The following is a 24,153-nucleotide window of genomic DNA, read 5'->3' on the forward strand; positions in this document are numbered from 1 at the left end:
GGGTCGCATGCCTGGAAGAGATTCAGGACATCCTGGTGCAGGAAGTAATAAAAACCCCCAATGAATCCACGAGCACCCATTCCGTCGTCGAAGCTGTCTGAGGCAGATTATCCAACTTTTACACGGAATGGGCAAGAATTACGTCAGACCGCTGGGTCTTAGAAGTGATCAAAGACGGGGATGCACTGGAGTTCTCGTGCCCGGTCCGGGAGGTTTTTGTGGAGTACTGAGTGGCCTCAAGTGTCAAGCGAGAGGCAGTCTGGGTGACTGTACAATGACTTCTCGAGCCCAAAGCTATTGTCTCAGTTCCGGAGGCTCAACAGGGGCAAGGTCGGTACTCTGTGTACTTTGTGGTCCCCAAGAAGGAGGACACTTTTCAGCCCATCCTCGATCTGCAGAAGGTGAACCAAGGAAACCCTGAGGACAGTGATGGCCGCGGTTCAAAAAGGGGAGTTTCTCGCTTCTCTGGACCTCACGGAGGCGTATTCCGATCCGGCTGAATCACCAGCGGTTTCTGCGGTTCAAGGTCTTGGGACGACATTTCCAATTTCGAGCCCTCCCATTTGGTCTCGCAACAGCTCCTCGCACGTTCACCAAGGTGATGGTGGTGGTGGCGGCGGCCTTCCTTCATCAGGAGGGAATCTTGGTCCACCTGTACCTGGATGACTGGTTGATTCGCGCGAAGTCTCGGGAGGACTGCGAGAGATCAATGCACATGGTGATGTTCACATTGCGATCCCTAGGTTGGCTAATCAATGTGCAGAACAGTCACTTGGAACCCACTCAGAAGTTGATTTATCTCGGAGCACAATTCGATACCTTGCTGGGCAAAGTGTTTCTAGTGGCGGACCGAATAGGGAAGTTGCAGGAACAAATACATTCACTTCTTCGAAGGAACAATCCCACAGTGTGGCATCATCTTCAGGTCCTGGGCTCCATGGCTTCAACCTTGGACTTGGTTCCTTGGGCGTTAGCTCACTTAAGACCTTTACAGCGTGCGTTTTGTCTCGCTGGAGCCTGGTGTTGGAGCAGTTCCATCTACCAGTGCCTCTACTTCCGGAATCCAGAGCCAGTCTGTCATGGTCCCGCACAGGAGACTGATGAATGAAATGAGAAGCTTAGGAGTGAGTGCCGAGGTGGTGGCCTGGATTGCAAACTGGTTGGACAGAAGGCAAAGTGTGATGGTAAATGGAACTTACTCTGAAGAGAGAGCGGTGTTGAGCAGAGTGCCGCAAGGATCAGTGTTGGGACCGGTCCTGTTCAGTATCTTTGTGAGTGACATTGCGGTCGGGATAGAAGGTAAGGTTTGTCTTTTTACAGATGACACTAAGATCTGCAACAGAGTGGACACGCCAGAAGGAGTGTAGAGAATGAGATGGGATTTAAGGAAACTGGAAGAGTGGTTGAAGATATGGCAGCTGAGATTCAATGCCAAGAAGTGCAGAGTCATGCATATGGGGTGTGGAAATCCGAAATAACTGTATTCGATGGGGGGGGGGGGGGGGAATGGCTGATGTCCTCTGAGCAGGGAAGAGACCTTGGGGTGATTATTTCGCCGACTTCAGATCATTAGGCACTACGTGACAAGGCGATAGCTAAAGCCAGAAGAGGTAAGAGTAAGAGTAAGAAAAGGGAAGTGATTATCCCCTTGTACAGGTCCTTGGTGAGGCCTCACCTGAAGTACTGTGTTCAGTTCTGGAGACCGTATCTCCGAAGGGATGGAGGCGGTCCAGAGAAGGACGACCAAAAAGGTGGATGGTCTTCATCGAATCTCTTTTGAGGAGAGATTGAAGAATCTAAATATGTACATCCTGGAGGAAAGGAGGAGCAAGGGTGATGTGATACAGACTTTCAGATACTTGAAAGGTTTTAATGATCCTAAGACAACGAAAAAGCTTTTCCATTGCAAAGAAATCAGCAGAACCAGGGGCTCACGATTTAAAATTCCAGGGAGGACGACTCAGAACCAATGTCAGGAAGTATTTCTTCACAAAGAGGGTGGTGGATGCCTGGAACGCCCTTCCGGAGGAAGTGGTGAAGACCAAAACTGTGAAAGATTTCAAAGGGGTGTGGGGTAAACACTGTGGATCCATAAAGTCTAGAGGATGTGAATGAAGAGAAGAGACATGGGAGTGGCTTGCAGGAATGATGGCTATTACCTGGAGATTAATATCCTTATTCAATAAACATACACACGATTAATGCGACTCCAACATCTTTCTATGCTTCAACGGCAAGAGGAAATGTGGGAAAAAAGGATTTGCATCCACAAAAAATCAGAGGAGTAGCTTGCTTTTTATGGCGTTTAATACCCCAAACCAAATAAGCCTGATGCTTCACTTTCAATGCATATCCAGCATAGCTTTCTGCTTCAACGGCAAGGGGAATGAAGAAAAGAGGACTTATATTCAGACAACAACCCACAAGGACTGAATTACATAGTCTGGGTGTAGCTTGCTTGTTACGGTGGTTACTACCCTGAATCAAGCCTGATACTCCACTTGGAATACATATCCAGCACAGCTCACTGCTTCAACAGCAGGGGGAATGAAGAAAAGAGGATTTATATTCACACAACCAACAAGGAATGAATTGCAGAGGCTGGGTAAACAAGCGTGGGAGTAGCTCGCTTATTACGGCGTTTTCTACTTCTAACCAATTAGCTAGATGCTTCACTTAGATGCAGCTCCAACACTTCTATCTACATCGATGGCGGGGGTGGAAGGGAAATAGAACCAAAAAGTTACTTATAAGAGACAAGAGTAATAGATAAGTATGAGAAAAATAAGTGTGAAAGCTTACTGGGCAGACTGGATGGACCGTTTGGTCTTCGTCTGCCATCATTTCTATGTTTCTATGGTGGCTGTCACTGGACAATCTGGAACGGGGGGTGGATTTGGACACTCCGAATTGGCTGATAATCTCCACCGATGCCAGCCTCTCAGGTTGGGGGGCAGTGTGTGCAGGGGCTCTGGTCGGCAATGGAAAGATCCAAGTCCATAAACTGGCTCGAGACCAGGGCTGTACGTCTGGCCCTGCGGGCGTTTCTTCCCTGGATCCAGAGCAGAATGGTGCGAGTCTTCTCGTACAATGCGACAAATGTGACGTACATCAACCAGCAAGGCGTTTCTCGAAGTCCCGCTGTAGCACTGGAGGCACGTCTTCTGTTCACCTGGACACAGCGCCATCTTGAGGGCATTACCACATCCCATGTCGCGGGAGTAGAGAATGTGCAAGCCGATTATCTCAGCTGTCAGCAACTAGACCCAGGGGAATGGGAACCATCTCTCGAGGCGTGGAATCTTATTTGCACCAGATGGGGAACTCCTCAGCTGGATCTGATGGCAACTCAGGCAAACGCAAAAACAGTTTGTTTTTTCAGCTGTCGCCGAGAACAGGGCTCGGTGGGCATAGATGCTCTCGAATGTCCTTGGCCCACGGGGATTCTTCTGTATGCCTTCCCACCCTGGCCCCTCATAGGTCGACTTCTCCGTCGCATAGAGCGGCACTCGCGAAGGGTGATTCTGGTGGCGCCGGAGTGGCCACGTTGTCTGTGGTTCGCGGATCTGGAACGCTTGGCTCTAGAGGGTCCACTTCAGCTGGCTCATCTAACGCATCTGCTCCATCGGTGGCCCATATTTTCGGATCGGGATGATCGCTTCTCTCTCACGGCTTGGCTTTTGAGAGGCGATGTTTACGCTTGAGGGGTTATTCAGAACAAGTCATTTCCACCCTCCTACAGGCGAGACGTCCAGCCACCTCTATGGCCTATGTGAGAGTTTGGAAGCTTTTTGAGACATGATGTCATCAGCATTCCTGTGACCCTTTAGTGGTGCATGTTCCTTGGGTCCTTGACTTTCTGCAACAGGGCCTCACTAAGGGCTTGGCGTTCAATTCCCTTCGTGTACAAGTTGCAGCTCTAGGTGCCTTGTGGGGAAACTTTGATGGCTGTTGGCTGGTAGCGCATCTGGTTATTGCTCGGTTTCTTAAGGGGGTCAAACATTTGCGCCCTCCCATCCATTCGGTGTGTCCTGATTGGAGTTTGAATTTAGTGCTGTGAGTTCTATGTGGCGCTCCTTTCGAGCCTCTTTGTGGAGTTTCCCTGAAAGATCTGACTTTGAGATCCGACGGGCCGAGCAAATGGCCACCAAAAACACCGTTTTCAGAGTTGCAGGCGCTGTCTTGTCGGGATCCTTTTCTTTGGATTTACAAAGATCGGGTATCGTTACGAACGGTTCCATCCTTTGTCCCTAAGGTGGTTTCAGCCTTTCACATCAATCAAACTGTGGAGCTTCCGGGGTTCCCTAACTGGTCCCGGGAGTCTTTTCAGAACAGAGACCTTCATCTTCTGGATGTGCGGCATGCCTTATTGTGTTTTCTGAATGTTACCAATAACTTCAGACGTTCTGATCATTTGTTCGTTCTTTTTGGTGGCCCAAAAAACGGGGACAAAGCGTCAAAGGCGATCATATCTCAGTGGCTTAAGGAAGCCATTTGCGCGGCATACATAGCCCGAGGGCGCAGGTGCCTTTGGGTCTCAGAGCTCATTCCACTAGGGCTCAGGCTACCTCCTGGGCAGAGTGTCGGATACTGTTACCTCAGGAGATCTGTAGGGCGGCGGTGTGGTCGTCTATTCACACTTTTACGAAACATTACCGATTGAACATTAAGGCTTCTGATGACCCGTCCTTCGGGGGAGAGTGTGCTTCGTGCAGGTATTTTGGGTTCCCGCCCAGTTTAGGGTGGCTTGGGTACATCCCACTTTTCTGGACTGATCTGGGTATGTTCAGGAAATGAAAATTGGTTCTTACCTGCTGATTTTTGGTTCTGTAATACCACAGATCAGTCCAGGGGCCCACCCCTTTCCTGAGATACCGAATGACTGTCTTGGTCAGAACCTGCTTAAGTTTTTTATTGTTGAAACTCCTTTTTTGCAGATATGATTCATGGAGCAGTTTTTAGCAGTTGTTCAGTCTGGTTTTGCCAGTGGCGAAGTGGTAGTCCGGAAATTTGGTTGGGTGCTACCCTTCATTATTTAGTTCTGTTGGCATGGGCTTGGGTACAGGTCAATACTGAGTGACTGCAGGTGGCGCACTCATTATGTAGCAGTGCCCAAAGTTCTAATTGTTCTCTGACTCCACCTCCTGGTAGGGATACACAACCCACTTTTCTGGACTGATCTGTGGTATTACAGGAATGAAAATTAGCAGATAAGAACCAATTTTCATTTATATACCCTGAAATATTCCCAAATCTATTTATTAGTACCATCAATGCAAAGTTTTAGTCAAATCTGTCAAATATAATAATGTATCATCCACGTGCAGCGAGACTTTGACAAAAAGAGTCATAGATAAATCCCACAATCTCCTCAGAGCATCTTATAGTCTGAGCCAATGGTTCTTTTGCTAGATCATAAAACAGAGAGGACAAAGGGCACCCCTGCCTTGTCCCCCACTCTATTGAAAATGGAGCAGAGATCACCCTCACTTGACTCCAAATCTACATTTTTTGAAGGAGGTTAATAAACATGCGGATAAAGGTGAACCAGTAGATGTAGTGTATTTGGATTTTCAGAAGGCATTTGACAAAGTCCCTCGTGAGGCTTGTAAGAAAACTAAAAAGTAATGGGATAGGAGGCAGTGTCCTTTTGTGGATTGCAAACTGGTAAAAAAAAAAAAAAAACCAGGAAAGAGTAAGATTAAATAGTCAGTTGTCTCAGTGGAAAAAGGTAAATAGTGGAGCACCTCAGGGATCTGTAATTGGACTTGTGCTTTTCAATATATTTATAAATGATCTGAAAAGAGGTATGACAAGTGAGGCAATCAAATTTTCAGATGATAAATTATTCAGAGTAGTTAAATCACATGCGGATTGTGATAAATTGCAGGAGGACCTTGCGAGACTGGAAGACTGGGCATCCAAATGGCAGATGAAATTTAATGTGGACAAGTGCAAGATGATGCATATAAGGAAAAATAACCCATGCTATAGTTATACAATGTTAGGTTCGATATAGAAACATAGAAACATAGAAATGACGGCAGAAGAAGACCGAATGGCCCATCCAGTCTGCCCAGCAAGCCTCACACATTTTTTCTCTCATTCTTATCTGTTACTCTTAGCTCCTTGTTCTATTCCCCTTCCACCCCCACCATTAATGTAGAGAGCAGTGATGGACCTGCATGCAAGTGAAATATCTAGCTTGATTAGTTAGGGGTAGTAGGGGCAGTAACTGCCGCGATAAGCAAGCTACACCCATGCTTATTTGTTTTACCTAGACTATGTTGTACAGCTCTTGTTGGTTTTTTTTTTTTTTTTTTACTTCTCCCCTGCTGTAGAAGCAGAGAGCCATGCTGGATATGCATTGAAAGTGAAGTATCAGGCACATTTGGTTTGGGGTAGTAACCGCCGTAACAAGCCAGCTACTCCTCGCTTTGTGATTGCGAATCCTTTTTTTCTTCACCCCTGTTGTTGAAGCTATGCAGGATATGCGTGAAGCATCAGTTTTTTTGTTTTTATTTTATTTTTCCCCCTGCCGTTGTTTGTTGTTTGTTTGTTTGTTAATTTGTTTTCCCCTGCCGTTGAAGCAGAGAGCTATGCTGGAAATGCGTGATGTATCAGTCTTTCTCCCATGCCGATGCAGCAGAGAACCATGCTGGATATGCATGGAAAGTGAAGTATCAGGCACATTTGGTTTGGGGTAGTAACCGCCGTAACAAGCCAGCTACTCCCCGCGTTTTGAGTGCGAACCCTTTTTCTTCTCCCTTGCCGTTGTAGCAGAGAGCTCTGCTGGATGTGTGAAGTATCAGTTATTCTTCTCCCCTGTCATTGAAGCAGAGAGCTATGCTGTATATGCATTGAAAGTGAAGTATCAGGCATATTTGGTTTGGGGTAGTAACCGCCGTAACAAGCCAGCTACTCCCCTCTTTGTGAGTGCAAATCCTTTTTTCCATTACCTCTTGCTGTTGAAGCTTAGAGCGATGTAGGAGTCACAGTAAGCATGTGTATGTTTATTTAATAAGGGTATTGTGTCAATAGCCATCATTCTGGCGAGTCACCCACTCTTCATTGGCGGCCTCTTGACTTTATGGATCCGCAGTGTTTATCCCACGCCCCTTTGAAGTCTTTCACAGTCTTTCACAGATATTAGGCGTTACCACCCAGGAAAAAGATCTAGGCATCATGGTGGATAATACATTGAAATTGTTGGCTCGGTGTGCTGTCGCAGTCAAAAAGGCAAACAGAATGTTAGGAATTATTAGGAAGGGAATAGTGCATACAATGGAGAGTGTCATAATGCCTCTGTATCGCTCCATGGTGAGACCGCATCTGAAGTATTATGTGCAGTTCTGGTCACCATATCTCAAGAAAGATATAGTTGCACTGGAGAAGGTACAGAGAAGAGTGACCAAAATAATAAAGGGGATGGAACGGCTCACCTTTGAGGAAAGGCTAAAGAGGTTACGGCTGTTCAGCTTGGAGAAGAGATGGCTGAGGGGGAGATATGCTAGAGATCTATGAAATCCTGAGAGGACTACAACAAATAAATATGAATTGGTTATTTACTCCTTCAGATATTAGAAGGAGTTAGGGCACTCAATTAATTTAGCAAGTAGCACATTTAAAACAAATCGGAGAAAATTATTTTTCTCTCAATGTACAATTAAGCTCTGGAATACATTGTTGGATGATGAGATTAGGGCAGTTAGTGTAGCTGGGTTTAAAAAAGTCTGGATAAATTCCTTGAGGAAAAGTCCATAAAATGTTATTAATCAAGATGATTTAGGAAATAGCCACTGCTTAATGAGAGGGGAATCAGGATGATGTCACTAACCTTTAAAAAGGAGAGAGCGCAGCTTTTAAACTAGATGATGGGGGGAAAGCCGACAGTCACTCAGAAGCACATGGTTTGGAATGATGAATCTTTAAAGGATATTAAAAGAACAGGGAAATTATAGCATCCCAATAGAGAGGTTGCAATAAATGCTAAAATGGACTAGGTGACTTTAGGTAAAGATCAGACAGAGCAGAAAGATTCAAAATTATTACTGTCAACTGATAAGCATGTTGTTAAGACAAAAAATATACTTTGAAATGCCTGTATACTAATAATAGAAGTCTAAAAAATAAAGACGCGAGTGTGAGAGTGTATAGCACTGGATGAAGAGAAAGATATCATTGGCTTCTCAGAGACCTAGTAGAGGATAACCAATAGGACCTTATGATAGCAGGGTATAAATTATATCGAAATAAGATGGATCAAATTGGTGAAGGAGTGGCACTATATATTAAAGAGGACATTGAGTCAAATAGGACAAAAGTTCTGCAGGGAACAAACTATTGAATCTTTCTGGATAGAAATTCCAGGTGAACAAGGGAATAAAATAGCAGTGGGGGTATATTACCAACCACCTGGCCAGAATGAAGAAACAGACAACAATGAAATGCTAAAAGAAATTAGGGAAGCCTAACATACTCAGAGCAGAGTAATAATGGGTGATTCAAATACAATATTGACTGGAAGAATGTCACATTAGGACATGCTAGAGAGATAAAGATCCTAGATGAAATAAATGACTGCTTCATGGAGCAACTGGTACAAGAACCAACAAGAGGCAAATTATTTTAGACTAGTCCTTAGTGGAACAGAGAATTTGGTGTGAGAAGTAGCAATGTTAGAGCCTTTTGACAATAGTGATCACAACATGATTAAATTTGACTTAATAACTGAAGGTAGGACATCAAAGAAATCTACTACAACAGCATTTAACTTTCAAAAAGTTTACTGTGATAAAATGAGAAAAATGGTTAGGAAAAGCTGAAAGGAACAGCTGCAAAGGTTATGTTTACATCAGACATGGTCGTGATTTAAAAATACCATATTGAAGCCCAGATCAGATGTAATCCATGAATTAGAAAAGCTGGAAGGCTAAATGACTACCAGCATGGTTGAAAGATGAGATGAGAGAGGCTATTATGCATTGGGCATTTGATAAGATGTTTCTCACAGGACAAGCAGGATGGTAGACCTCACATATGGGTGACATCACAGGATGAAGCCCAATCACGGAACACTTCTGTCAAAAGTTTACAGAACTTTGACTGGTCCCTACTGGGCATGCCCAGCATGGCACTAACCCTGCAGCCAGCAAGGGTCCCCCTTCAGTCTTCTTTTTTCCACGCAGCAGTAGCCACGCGGTTAAGGAGCTCTACAGAGATTCCTGACAGGAATTTTCCTCACGGAATTACTAAAAATTAATTTACCCCACAGGGGTCCCTCCTTCAACTTTTTCAAGCCGCGGTACTCCAGTAAGTTTTTTACCTGTTTTCGGTCGATTACCGTCTAGTTTGGCCCTTGCGGCCTACTGGCCGTTGACCGTACCGCGGCTCAATTTTTTCATGGCCATGGCGTCGGGGTTCCACTGGTGCCCGGACTGTAATTGCACCATGTCCATCACAGACCCTCACAAAGTCTGTGTAATGTGTCTCGGAAGTAAGCACAATGTCCTAACCTGTACCAGTTGTGCCCTTATGACACCAAAAGGTCGCAAGGCTAGAATAGAGAAGATGGAGCTTCTCTTCCGTGCTCAAACCCCGACGCTCTCCATTGCATCGACGTTGTCAGAACCGGCACCGTCAACTTCACGCCAGCATCGACCTCCAGCCGGTGACTGTCCGGCATAGACAACTTCTCGGCCTTTGTCACCCTCTACTCCCCCTCAGGACCGAGGGGATCGTAGAGATAAACATCGCCACCAGCATCGAAAGTCTTGGACCATCGAGGAAGCGAAATCATCGACCTCACCATCGTCCGAGCCGCCGTCGAAGAAACCTCGTCCAGAAAAGGCACCGACCTTTTCTGCGACCGGGTCACCAAGGTAACCCTCACCCATCAGGGTATCGGGAGCCACGACTCCGCCTTTAACAATGGCCCCTCTGGCAATGCCTCCTTCTTCTGTTCTGGAGCCGGGGCTGCTTGCTCCAGGTCTCCGAGAAGAACTGGACCAGATGGTTCAGGAGGCCATCGACAAAGCGATGCATCGACTCCAGGTTCCTCCGGCACCGACACCGGTACTGATTACAGAACTGACCACTGACTTGATTCCAGCAGCGTTGGCACTGCTGCTCGAGGATGGAAGCGCTTATGGCCGCTTTTCCACCGATGGACCCCGGGTCACCGATGGCTCCGGTGCCCTCCTCACTTACATTGTCATCGGGAGGAGAAACACCGATCCACTTCCCTCCTTTGGTAGTTCTGCCGATGCCTCAGCCGTCGATGCCGATACGTTCGGTGCCAATGCATCCATCAGCACCACTGAGCCATCCATGCACCGATGGATGGCTCAGTGGTGCCTCTAGTTATTCCTTCGAGTCCTTCGGAGCCTCGGCCAGGACCTTCAGGGATCCCACCATCCCCGTCCTCCTCTAGTTCCTAAAGGAGCAGGTGCTGATCCCTACGACACCTGGACTGATGATTCCTCACCAGACACCGATGATTTGCCTTCACCTACTGAAAGTAGAAAGTGTTCTCCTCCAGAGGACCTTTCCTTCATAAATTTTGTGAAGGAGATGTCTGAATTGGTACCCTTCCAATTGCAGACTGAACAAGATGACAGGCATCAAATGATGGAGCTGTTACAATTCCTGGATGCTCCTAAGGAAGTAACCTCCATCCCTATCCACCAGGTTCTTCTAGATCTCCTCAACAAGAACTGGGAACATCCTGACTCTGTGGCTCCAGTCCACAGGAAAGCTGACAAAACCTCCCCTATGAGGAAAGACTAAAGAGGTTAAGACTTTTCAGCTTGGAGAAGAGATGGCTGAGGGGGGATATGATAGAGATGTTTAAAATTATGAGAGGTCTAGAATGGGTAGATGTGAATCGGTTAATTACTCTTTTGGATAGTAGAAAGACTAGGGGGCACTCCATGAAGTTAGCATGGGGCACATTTAAAACTACTCAATGCACAATTAAACTCTGGAATTTATTGCCAGAGGATGTGGTTAGTGCAGTTAGTATAGCGGTGTTTAAAAAAGGATTGGATAAGTTCTTGGAGGAGAAGTCCATTACCTGCTATTAAGTTCACTTAGAGAATAGCCACTGCCATTAGCAATGGTAACATGGAATAGACTTAGTTTTGGGGTACTTGCCAGGTTCTTATGGCCTGGATTGGCCACTGTTGGAAACAGGATGCTGGGCTTGATGGACCCTTGGTCTGACCCAGTATGGCATTTTCTTAGTTCAGTCAGCTCCAGGTTTTTGCAAACCTCAATTGGATCACCAATCTGTGGTTGTCGACTCTGCCCAGAAAAGAGCAAGGAGAGCAAAACCTCACACTTCCTTTCCCTCAGGCAAGGAACAGAAATTTCTAGATGCCATTGGTCGCCGTGTCTTCCAGGGATCAATGCTCATCTCCAGATTTGCCTCTTATCAGCTCTATATGACCCAATATAATAGGGTCTTATTTAAGCAGATACAAGATTTAACAGACTCCCTGCCTCAGCAATTTCAAGAGCAACTCCAAACCCTAGTCAACAAGGGTTTTGAGGCAGGCAAGCATGAGATACGATCATCTTATGATATCTTTGACACTGCAACCAGGGTATCTGCAGCTGCTATCTCGGCAAGACGATGGGCCTGGCTCAAGTCTTCCGACCTTCGCCCTGAAGTTCAGGATAGATTGTCCGACCATCCCTGTGTAGGAGACAATCTGTTTGGTGAGCAGATTCAACGGAGGGTGGCGGAACTAAAGGACCATCATGAGACCTTGAGACAGCTCTCTCTCATGCTCTCTCTCATGCCTTCCGAATACTCTTCAAAACAGCCTTTTAGGAAAGAATCTAAGAAGTCATTCTTTCGCCCGAAGAAGTCCTACCCGCCACCAACTAGAACCCGTTCTATGAGACCGTTCCAGAAAGTCCAGTCTCGTCAGACACGGAAACAAAAACCGCAAACATCCCCTCAGCCGGGCCCTGCTTCCGATTTTTGACTCTTACTTAGAGAGCAGCAGCCAGCTTCCATTGCCCCACATACCAGTGGGAGGTCGATTGTGCCATTTCAACAACAGGTGGCACTCAATCACCTCAGACCAGTGGGTCCTAGCGATAATTGCTCAGGGTTATCATCTGAACTTTCTCTCCATGCCACCGGACTCCCCTCCTCTACCAAAGTGGCGAACATCCGACCGCTCACTGCTCCTGGAGCAGGAGGTCTCCCTCCTCCTCCAGTCCACAGCAATAGAACCAGTGCCACGCTCACAGCAAGGCCTATGGTTCTATTCCCTGTACTTTCTAATTCCCAAAAAATCGGGAGGCATTTGTCGAATTCTGGATCTACATGCCCTCAACGAGTACAGTTCAAAATGGTAACCTTGAGCTCTCTTCTTCCTCTTCTACAAAGAGGAGACTGGCTCTGCTTTCTAGACTTCCAGGTCGCATACACTCATATCGCGATAATGCCATTTCATCGCAAATACCTGAAGTTTTTAGTAGGCCCCAAGCACTATCAGTTCCGAGTGCTTCCATTCGGCCTTGCGTTTGCACCACGAGTCTTCACAAAATGCCTCGTTGTAGTTGCAGCCTTCCTCAGAACTCCAGGTGTTCACGTCTACCCCTACCTAGACGATTTTTTAATCAGGGCTCCCACTCAGCAAGCTGCTCTGTTGTCCCTTACTTTACACACTCTAATTTCACTCGGATTTCTCTTCAACTACGACAAATCCTGCTTAGTCCCATCTCAAACCTTATCGTTCATTGGGGCAGACTTGGATACCTTACAGGCAAAGGCTTTCCTGCCTCGACAGCGAGTTCTCACTCTCGTGTCTCTCACACACCAGCTGCATTCTCAACACTTCACGACTGCACACCGCTTTCTCACCCTCCTGGGACACATGGCGTCCTCAGTTCAGGTCACCCCAATGGCCCGTTTGGCCAAGAGAGTCATGCAGTGGACTCTAAGGTCACAATGGACTCAATCCATTCAGCCCCTGTTGAACATTGTCCACATAACCGACTCAGTCTGTCTCTTGTCTGGTGGAAAAATCAGATCAATCTCCTCCAGGGCTTGCCCTTCCAGGCTCCTGACCCTCAAATAACTCTCACCACCGAAGCTTCCAACCTCAGATGGGGAGCCCATGTGGCCGATCTACAAACACAAGGATCTTGGTCTCCAGAGGAAGCCAAACACTAAATAAATTTCCTGGAGCTGCGAGCCATCAGATATGCTCTCAGGGTATTTCAGGATCGCCTCTCCAATCAAGTCATCCTGATCCAGACGGACAACCAGGTGGCCATGTGGTACATCAACAAATAGGGAGGGACGGGCTCCTACCTTCTGTGTCAGGAAGCTGCACAGATATGGGCGGAAGCCCTCTCCCACTCGATGTACCTCAGGGCCACCTACTTGCCGGGAGTGGACAATGTATTGGCAAACAAGCTGAGTCGCACCTTTCAACCGCACGAGTGGTCTCTCAACCCCTTAGTAGCGAACTCGATCTTCCACCAAAGTTATCTTCAAATAGACCTCTTTGCGTCACCTCAAAATCGCAAAGTAGACAACTTCTGCTCGCTCACTCGCAGCCAACACTATCAGCCAAGAGACGCGTTCTCCCTCTCATGGGCAACCGGTCTCCTATACGCATTCCCTCCACTTCTCTCGAAGACTCTCGTGAAGTTACGTCAGGACAAAGGGAACCATGACCTGATAGCACCCCACTGGCCGCGCCAATTGTGGTTTCCAATACTTCAGGATTTCTCCATTTGCAGGCATATTCCCTTGGGAAAGGACCCGCTTCTAATCACTCAAAACGACGGGTGCCTACTCCACGCCAATCTTCAAGCCTTGCCCATGACGGCATGGATATTGAAAGGTTAATCTTTCAGCCACTTAACCTTTCTGAACCAGTTTTCCATGTCCTGATTGCTTCACGGAAGCCTTCCACGAGAAAATCGTATTCTTACAAATGGAACAGGTTTACGTCATGGTGCTCTTCTCAATCCCTTGACCCCTTTACCTGTCCAATCACGAAGTTTCTGGACTATCTCTGGCACTTGTCAGAGTCAGGTCTAAAAACTTCCTCCATCAGAATGCATGTCAGTGCAGTTGTTGCCTTCCATAAAGTACAACCCCTTGTAACATGTTTTGTGAAGGGGATGCTTCACCTCAAAACTCCTCTGCATCCTCCAGCCCCTTCTTGGGACCTCAACCTAGTTTTGGGTCGGCTCATGAAACCACCATTCGAGCCTCTTCAATCCTGTAACCTTCAATATCTCACATGGAAAGTGATTTCCTTTGGCAATCACTTCGGCTCGCAGAATTAGTGGATTACAGGCCCTAGTTACCTATCCACCTTACACTAAACTTCTGCAGGACCAGGCAGTACTTCACACTCACCCTAAATTCTTACCTAAGGTAGTTTCGGAGTTTCATCTCAATCAATCCATTATACTACCTACCTTTTTTCCCAGGCCCCATTCCAATCCAGGAGAACAGGCTCTGCATACCCTTGACTGCAAATGGGCTCTAGCATTCTACCTAGACCGTACAGCTGCCTACAGGAAAAGCACTCAATTGTTTGTCTCTTTCCGTCCTATCAAATTGGGGCAGCCTGTGGGTAAGCAGACTCTCTCCTCCTGGTTAGCGGACTGCATATCCTTTTGCTACTGGCAAGCAAGCATTCCACTTCAAGACTGTGTTAAGGCACACTCTGTGAGGGCCATGGCGACTTCAGTAGCACACCTACGATCGGTGCTGTTTCCTGACATTTGCAGGGCTGCCACCTGGAGTTCTCTCCATACCTTTACAGCCCACTATTGCTTGGACAAAGCCAGAAGACAAGATTCCATCTTCGGCCAGTCTGTCTTGTGCAACCTATTTACAACTTAATGTACCAACACCCTTCTACCTGCCCGGTGGGGTTCAGGATGCCCTCGGCCAAATTTCATCCCAGGCCTAGTGCCTTGCACGCCTTGGGTACATTTGATGCATACTCTGACATCCTCAGCTCAGTACTCACCCATATGTGAGGACTACCATCCTGCTTGTTCCTGTGAGAAAGCAAATGTTGCTTACCTGTAACAGGTGTTCTCACAGGACAGCAGGATGTTAGTCCTCACAAAACCCGCCCGCCGTCCCGCAGTGTTGGGTTCTTTACATTTTCTTATTTTATTTTCGGCACTACCTGTAGCTTTTTAACAAGACTGAAGGGGAACCCCTGCTGGCTGCAGGGTTAGTGCCATGCTGGGCATGCCCAGTAGGGGCCAGTCAACATCCTGCTGTCCTGTGAGAACACCTGTTACAGGTAAGCAACATTTGCTTTCTGCAACATTTCTTCCCCTCCTTCTCCAAAAGTGACTTAGCACTTGTCCCACAAAAGTCTACCTCTAGAAGGATGGGAATAGTTATAGTGTAGAAGGCACAAAGAGTTTAATGAAGCAGAGGTAGGCATGCTTGACTAGGATTGATTTATTTATTTAAAATATTTATTGACCGCCTATCTACAATTCGAAGCAGTGTACAAGTCGTGTTTAATTTTGTACCATGGAGAGGTTGTGAGATTCTGTTCACTTAGATCCACTGTAGCATACAATTTGACCAGGGTGCCAAACTTCTATACTCAACTGTAAACCATGGTTTATTCTTAGAAAACATTTATATACACAAACTCAAGACTTAGGGCACAAATCAAGGTTTCTGTGGATAAATCATGACTAAATGAGTAAAGGATGGATGAAATGTGTCTGAATTCGGATACAGGATAATAGCAAGTGATTTTTGTGTGTTGATTGGAGATGAAGATGAATGAATGAGATGATGCATTTCTAATAATAATGAAATTAATTTAGTGGAATAATGTATACATAGTAATGTAAGTGTTTTGATTTCTTCTTTATTACTTTTTCCAAACAGCAGTCTGAAAGATGTGAACCTTCAGGTCATTACCTTAAATATTGAGATAGTCCGCTACCTTTCTCTGCTGATAAAGCTTTCATCGTATCCATTGACAGACAGTGAATGGGACTTCATCATGTGCTCCATGTTAGCTTGGCTAGAGGTAAAATTTCTATAGCAATCTTTAAAATCTACATTTACACTGTATTGGGCAACCTAATTTGGCTAGGGATGTGTTTTATAAGACAAAAAGTACAATTTAGCAGTTTGTCTCACTGAACAAAGATATGCCTTTAATCGTCTGAGTATAGTTACTGCAGATAAAGGACCTTTTCTGCACATTCTGCTTGTTTTTTCCTGAAGAAACTAGATTACAGCCTTAATCTATTTGTCTATGCATTGGAAACAGATATTGATTCTATTAAGACGATTCATCAATATCTTTTATGGTTCTGCTCTTGTGCATTCTCCAATCCCATCACTCATTGTTCCCCCTTGCTAAAATCTGAACAGAAATGTTAGTTGGCATGCAATAAACTTCTCTTATAACCAGAGCCTTTCTTGAGGGGCTGAATCAGGGGGGTCTGTCCCAGGCCTTGTGCTTTGTGGGGCCTCCCCAATATGCAGTGCTGGGATGAAGCAGGGTGCAATGTCAGCAGGCTTCTACCTCCTGCTTGCAGGCCTGTTTAAAAAAAAAAAAAAAAGCCACTCCTCCTCTGATGTGGCCCATGCAGGACTTAAACAGACAACCACCTTCCATCTCATAAATGGGACAGAATGGGTCCTCTCATACTCTTTCCCAACCCCAGAAGGATCTGCCTTGCATATAATTAAGTTTGGTGTGCCTTTTCTTCTAAATAAACTTCTGAGGTGTGCCTTTTCTGACCAGAAAGTATTTGGAAAGCGAGCTAGTAACCAAGATCTGTCAGACTGTTTAAGCAGCAGAATGCAAAGCCCAGCCATTGACCAAATCTGAGTGAGACTGTCTTACTAGCTAGCAGCCTGATCTGTTCAATGAGACATTAATTAATATACATTTTTTTCAGATGCTAAGTTCCTTTAGCTAGTGTTTGGAGTAATGCTTTTCCTATGCTATGGAGATTTTTGGTTGCATTTCAGAATAAGTAAAACCAGAAGATCCTTTTTTTCTTTCCAGACACTCACTAGAGTTGCCAGTACATGAAAATACAATATGTGTACATTAGTATATGCTTTTCTGGAAACAAGAGATAAATTTGTTCAGGACATAGCAGACATGCTTTGATGCTGTAATACAAACCATTATAATTAGTTGCTGCCAGTTCATCATAAAAACAGCTTTCAAAACTGACATGCAAAGCTAACAGCATAGCTCCTGGTCGCCTGCTATGCATTGCTTTCTGCTGGGAAAAGAAAAGGACCTCACAACAGCCACTTCTCTCCCTTCCTCTGCCGGGGCTCCCCGCTGCCTTCCTAGGCTCGAGCCCGCTTGCTCCATAGCAAGCCGTGCAGGGGAAACTAACAGCTAAGAAAGGGAAGAAAAAGAAAACCAGCTAGAGGGAAGGCGGAAATCAAGAGAGGAAGCCGCCATCCCAGCGTGGTGGTGAGTCAACCACACCCTCCGAGAGCCCCTGAACCTATCGCAGGGCTCCTTCAGCCTTTTAAATTGCCGCGCCGCCCTCCGGCGTCGCGCGTCCAAAGGAGCGCGAACTAAGAGCGCCCCTTGAAGCGTCCCAGGGCCAGGGCCTATCCCTCTCGCAGTCAGCCAGTATCAAGGTACCGGGTCCGAGCCTCTACACAGCCGAGCCTACACAGACTCTAAAACATCTTGTTCCCTGCAGAACACCAGTACCTCTAGTGCCTAATCCGAACCATCTAGGTGAGTCTGAGGCCAGCACCTTGACACACTTCAGCCCTGCCCTTAAAGTGCCCAGTACCGTTTACCCCAACTCACATTTCTCTCCAAGCTCCAGCATTCACCTGATCCTACTTCACTTCTCATCCAAGCAGTCTCCAGCACTCAAACAAGCAGTCTCCAGCACTCAAACAAGCAGTCTCCAGCTTTCATCCAAGCAGTCTCCAGCACTCAAACAAGCAGTCTCCAGCACTCAAACAATCAGTCTCAAACACCCACCAGCGTCCTTCCTTTCAACCTCTAATTGGCACACACAGTGCAGCCTCACCAAACATTAATCAGACAAACTACCAGTCATCCAATCCTTCTTCAGACTTCTGCAGACAAACAGTCAGTACAAACAGATAATCAGACAATAAAGCACAGACAACTAGACAATTAAACTAACGAAACAAAACTTCCAGACGCCACAACGCAGACAACAACTCAGACAACAACCCAGACACCTCCAGACGCCACAACTCAGAAAACTCAGCTACTACTCAGATAACCAGACGTCACAACTCAGACAACTCAGCCACTACTCAGACAACCAGACGCCACTCAAAAAACTCAGCTACTACTCAGATAACCAGACGCCACAACTCAGACAACTCAGCTACTACTATACCAACACTCCCAACAATGCAAACAATGTGCCACGGTCTCCCAATACCGATTCTCCATCATCGAACGCTACTCACAGGAAAATCAACCATACTCTACAATCAACGCACCTACAAATCCCTTATCCCTATCATGATTTCCCCAATCACCCAACTTCTAGGATTTGCTCTCTTTTCACTGATACTATTTAATGCACAATCACTTTCCAAGAAATCACTGATCTTAAATGACCTTCTCCTAGACGCGAACCCAGACCTCTGTGCTATAACAGAAACATGGCTTAAATCTACAGATACAGCTTTAATTAATCAGCTACCAACTCAGACCTACGACTTCTTCTCCATCCCCCGACAGAAGAAAAGGGGTGGAGGTATTCTCCTAGCAGCTAAAAAAAATCTTAGATTCTCACACCACCCAATTAAATCGGACTCAAAACTAGAAACAGGCCTGTTCAAATCAGACACTCTCCAAATCCTTCTAGTATACGCCCCTCCAGGCCTCCTAGAAGCAGATGCATCACCTATCCTAGAAATCATAGCATCTCATCTTAAACCAGACTCCCCAACGATAATCCTAGGAGATTTTAACTTACACGTCGACAACCCCACACTCTCAACCAGCTGCGAAACATTCCTTACCGCTATGTCCGCAATGGGATTCAAACAAATAATCAATGAACCTTCGCACAAGGCAGGTCACACACTGGACCTTATCTTTCTGAACTCAGGTATAACACATTCAGCACAACCTACATGCAAACCAGTTCCCTGGTCAGACCATTCACTAATCTCCTCCACCTTTTCGATGACCCAAACGAGCAACAAACACCCCCCTCAACACTCATTCCTCTATAGAAAAGTATGCTCATCTGACGAACTCAGCAATCATCTAATCACAGAACTCTCACTCAAAGACGTCACGACACCTAATTCAGCCATAAACTCCTGGTCAACCATAACAGAAACTGTGGCAAACAAACTATGTCCACTGATAACAAAAAAAGTCAAACAAGGTGCATCCAAAAGGCAGCCTTGGTTTACAAACGAACTGAAAAACCTCAAACTCAATTTACGTCAGAAAGAAAATAAATGGCGTAAAGATGCTTCCCCCGCTACACTTTCTATTTACAAACTTGCCCTCCACTCATACAAGAGTTCCACCTTAAAAACAAAAAGAGACTACTACGCACATAAGATTCATGACATTATCTTCGACTCCAAAGCGCTTTTCACTTTCGTCTCCAATTTAACTCAGACCAATCCACCGGACATACCATCCAACCAAGCTCAATCAAAAGCTGATGAGCTGGCACTCTTCTTCAGTAATAAAATCACGAACCTTCTAACACAACTTAAGCCCAATACAGGCACACCAGCCAGCACTTTCGTACTCCACAACAAGGAAATATCCCTCCAATCTTTTGAACTCACCACGTCCGCAGAGATACAAACACTTCTGAAGAAAATGAAACCCTCTTCCCATCCCTTCGACCAAATCCCGTCTAAACTACTACTTCTAATCCCGGACACCATAAACAAAACTCTAGCGGACATCATTAACTGCTCATTCACCCAGGGTTACTACCCAGATGACCTTAAACTAGCATCCATCAAACCGCTTCTCAAGAAACCTAACTTTGACCCCAAAGATCCTATCAGCTATCGTCCAATTTCCAATCTTCCTTTCATTGCCAAGGTGATGGAGAAACTAGTAAACACGCAACTATCGGAATACATAGAAGAACACAAAATTCTATTCCCTACTCAATTCGGTTTCAGAAAAGCCTCAAGTACCGAATCCCTACTTATCTCACTTACGGACTACCTTACTTTGGGCCTTGACAAAGGACAGGCCTTCCTATTGATCCTATTAGATCTATCTGCAGCTTTCGACACTGTAAACCACGCCATATTACTAAACCAGCTGGCGATCATCGGTATTGCAGGATCAGCGCTGACATGGTTTAAGACTTTCTTAGAGAACAGAGGTTTCAAAGTTAAAATCCTCAACAAAGAATCCCATAGATACCCGTCTTCACAAGGAGTTCCTCAGGGTTCCTCTCTTTCACCAACACTCTTCAATTTATACCTTCTCCCGCTTTGCCAACTTCTAAACAAATTGAACCTAAAACACTTTATTTATGCCGACGACGTCCAGATTGTAATCCCCCTCAAAGAATCCATCAATAAAACTCTAAAACAGTGGGAAAACTGTTTTCAAGAAATTAATGACCTCCTATCCAGTTTAAACCTAATTCTAAACCAATCAAAAAGTGAATTCCTGCTAATCTCACCAGATAACTGCAAAATCACTACGAACCCGCCAGCCAACTTACAAATCTCAAAAGTAAGAGATCTAGGAGTTTCTATAGACAATCGACTAAACCTAAAATCATTTATTAATCAAACAACTAAAGACTGCTTCCACAAACTACACACATTAAAAAGAATAAAACCCCTATTTCATTTCCATGATTATAGAACAGTGCTCCAAGCAATAATCTTTGCGAAAATAGATTACTGCAACGCTATACTACTAGGCCTCCCATCATCCCATACTAAACCTCTCCAAATGATTCAGAACGCGGCAGCAAGAATCCTAACGAACAAGAGGAGAAGAGATCACATTACGCCAGTCCTTAAAGACCTTCACTGGCTGCCAATCCACTACAGAATAATCCATAAATCCCTCACCACAATCTTTAAAAATATTCATGGACTAGCTTTACTCCATCTACAAATAGCACTCAAAAAACACTCCTCCAACAGACCCATTAGAGAAGCATACAGAGAATATCTACAGGTACCACACACCAATACCACCCAACATATAACACTGAGAGACAGGGCCTTCTCTACAGCAGGCCCCCCACTATGGAACTCAATCCCCTTAGAATTACGACAGGAATCATGTCTTCCAACCTTCAGAAAGAGACTTAAGACATGGCTGTTCAAGAAAGCCTTTCCGGACCCTGACTGATGCTCTTCCACCAAATACAGCAAGACGGATTATCACCCATTAAACTGATACAGACATACCAACCACTGCACGTTCTACTTCTTGTTAAACTTCTATCATCCTCTTCTTCTACTCCCAGTTAGAACCATCCTTGTTTTATTGTAACTGCTTTTTCTGCGCACTTGTTATAATTTGTTATAATTTGTAAATGTATACTCGCATGTTATAGTTATGTACGTTTATAATGTATTGATCACCCCTTGTTTTAATGTAAACCGACATTTATTTTTATTTATTTTATTTATTTAAGGTTTTTCTATACCGGCATTCATGATAAGATCATATCATGCCGGTTTACATATAACAGGGGGTGCAAAAACTGTTCTTTTAACAAGTGCAACGGAAGCAAAAGTTACAATAAAACAAGGTTGTAGAACTGGGAGAGGAAGGAAATAAGGATAGTAGCGTAAAAATTTACAGAGGTAACTTATTTACATTGTGCAGTGATGTCTCTTTATGGACATGATACGAATTTCCGTGAATGCCGGTATAGAAAAACTTAAATAAATAAAAAATAAATAAATAAATCTCGAGAGGAGTCAATGAGATTTTTGAAAATCTGCAATGTACTTGGGCAAATTGACAAACTAAAGAGTAGCAAATCATCTGGACCAGATGGAAAACATCCCAGAGTGCTGAAAGAACTGAAAAATTAAATTGCAGACCTGCTTTTGGAAATCTGTAAACTATTAATATCATCTATGGCAGTGGTTCGCAACCTTTTTTCTGTCGGGACACACCTGACAGATGGTTCTCACATGCATGCACACTGAACTCATGATCGTCACGGGGCTAGATGCAAAAGTACAGTTTGCATCCACGGGAACCCCCCCCCCCCCCCCGACCCACAATAATGGATGTAAAGCAGAATTACGACATTCCCCATACAACTCACCCTACAAAAAAGATATTCTGGTTCTGGTCCGTGAACTCTCTCCCCACCTGGGCGGTTTCAGCGCCGACCGCACGACCGCTCCATCCACGATTTAAAATAAAGCAAAAAGAGCGGAAATTGAAAAACGCGCTGAGACCCTGCCCACCGATCCAGCGCCCACCAATCAGAGCCTGCTGTTCTGGGCTTTAAACTGGGCTCTGCTAGGCGCCGCGCACCAAAGGCGCCTGCCCCTTTGTGCGCCCCTTCGAGCACACCTGAGGGCACCACACTCTGAAACTAAGAAAAACACCAAATTAGACTCAGACTAGACTTGAACAAACATTTTAACGAAAGAGACCTCTACTTCCAATAATTTTCTCCTCAACGATAAGTATCACAACTTGTTATCTAAGCCTGTCATCTCATTGAAATGAACACCTTCCATATCCCTATCCTCAAATACACGAACTTCTCACACAATACTTCGACATCTAAGCTCAACATTCCATATGACAAATCACTAATTCCTATCATGACTTCACCTCTGTCCCAAATTTTAGGTCTGATGACCTTTTCCATTTTACTTGTACTCAATCCATTCAAAAAAAGGCTACTCTTCTAGGCGATATCCTTACAGACGAATCCCCTGATATCTGTGCCATAACGGAAACATGGCTAAAAAACACAGACATTGCCATTACTAATCAACTACCTACATATACCTACAATATTTTCTCAGTACCTAGACCTAAAAAGAAAGGAGGCGGACTCCTCCTGGCTGCTAAAAAGAAATTCAATCTTACCCTGCAATCCATCATGTCTCCGTCCAAAATCGAGATTGCTCTGTTTAAATCAAAAGCACTACAGATATGCCTTATCTATATTCCTTCAGGCATACTTGAAAACAACCCTTCTTTACTCACAGAATATATTTCTACATACATCAACATTAACTCACCTGCTACCATCCTAGGAGACCTTAACCTCCATTTCGACCGACCCACACCATCTCCAGCTTCCAAAGCTACCCTTACCACTCTTAATGCACTTGGATTTAAACAATTGGTTTCGGGCCCTACTCACAAAGGAGGACACACCCTGGATGTTATATTCACTAACTCTCTTGTTGACACTCTCCCACCCAAATGCACCCCCATACCCTGGTCTGACCATTACAGGATTGACACATGCTGCACTATTACATGCAACCCCCAGTCTCCTTGCACCAAAAAAAGTTCCATTTCCTAGCGTGTAGCCAGATGGACTCAGAAAAAGTGGGTATAGGGTGCTCGTGCTAGCAGTTGGAGATGGATCTGACGTCAGCACGGGTACATATACCCCCACAGGAAGTGCAGCAATTCAGTAATTTCCGTTTCCAAAGCAGTTTGGAGCTACCTCACGCTCGCTGAGCGTTCTTCCAAATTCTAACGACTAAATTCATAGACGACATCTCCTAACGTCGAGCCCCGCACTCCTGCGGTGATACCAGTCGGTCCCTCCCCCAGTTGAGTTTCCCGAGGTGATTTGCGTGGTCCCTCGGAGGTAAAGTGCCTCGGTCCGGTGGCCGAATCGTGGCAGGGACCCAGCCCCCGAGGGAGAAGGGCTCGGGCGCGGCTTGGCCCCGAGTGAGACGAGTTCGGGCGCAGCCTAGAGGCAGCAGGTGCACCTCCTCGAGTGCGGCGGTGAAGGTACTCACCCTCTCCCCCCGCAGCCGGAGACCACCCGGGTTACAGCCGGGAAGCGCCGAAGACAAGGTAAGGCGTTTCTCACAGGACAAGCAGGATGGTTGTCCTCACAAATGGGTGACATCGAGGATGGAGCCCACCACGGAAAACTTCTGTCAAAGTTTAAACAGAACTTTGACTGGCC

At 45.5% G+C, this 24,153-nt stretch overlaps 1 protein-coding gene across 1 annotated transcript in view; it reads left to right on the forward strand.

The window, feature by feature from the left end:
- Positions 1-24,153, forward strand: part of LTN1 (listerin E3 ubiquitin protein ligase 1) — a 745,678-nt gene that overhangs the window by 393,698 nt on the left and 327,827 nt on the right. The window contains exon 19 of the mRNA XM_029579179.1: positions 15,911-16,055. Coding sequence (XP_029435039.1) covers positions 15,911-16,055 — 145 coding nt within the window. The remainder of the gene's footprint in view (positions 1-15,910; positions 16,056-24,153) is intronic.

Source organism: Rhinatrema bivittatum, chromosome 15, assembly GCF_901001135.1.
Source record: "Rhinatrema bivittatum chromosome 15, aRhiBiv1.1, whole genome shotgun sequence".
NCBI classification, from domain to species: Eukaryota; Metazoa; Chordata; class Amphibia; order Gymnophiona; family Rhinatrematidae; genus Rhinatrema; species Rhinatrema bivittatum.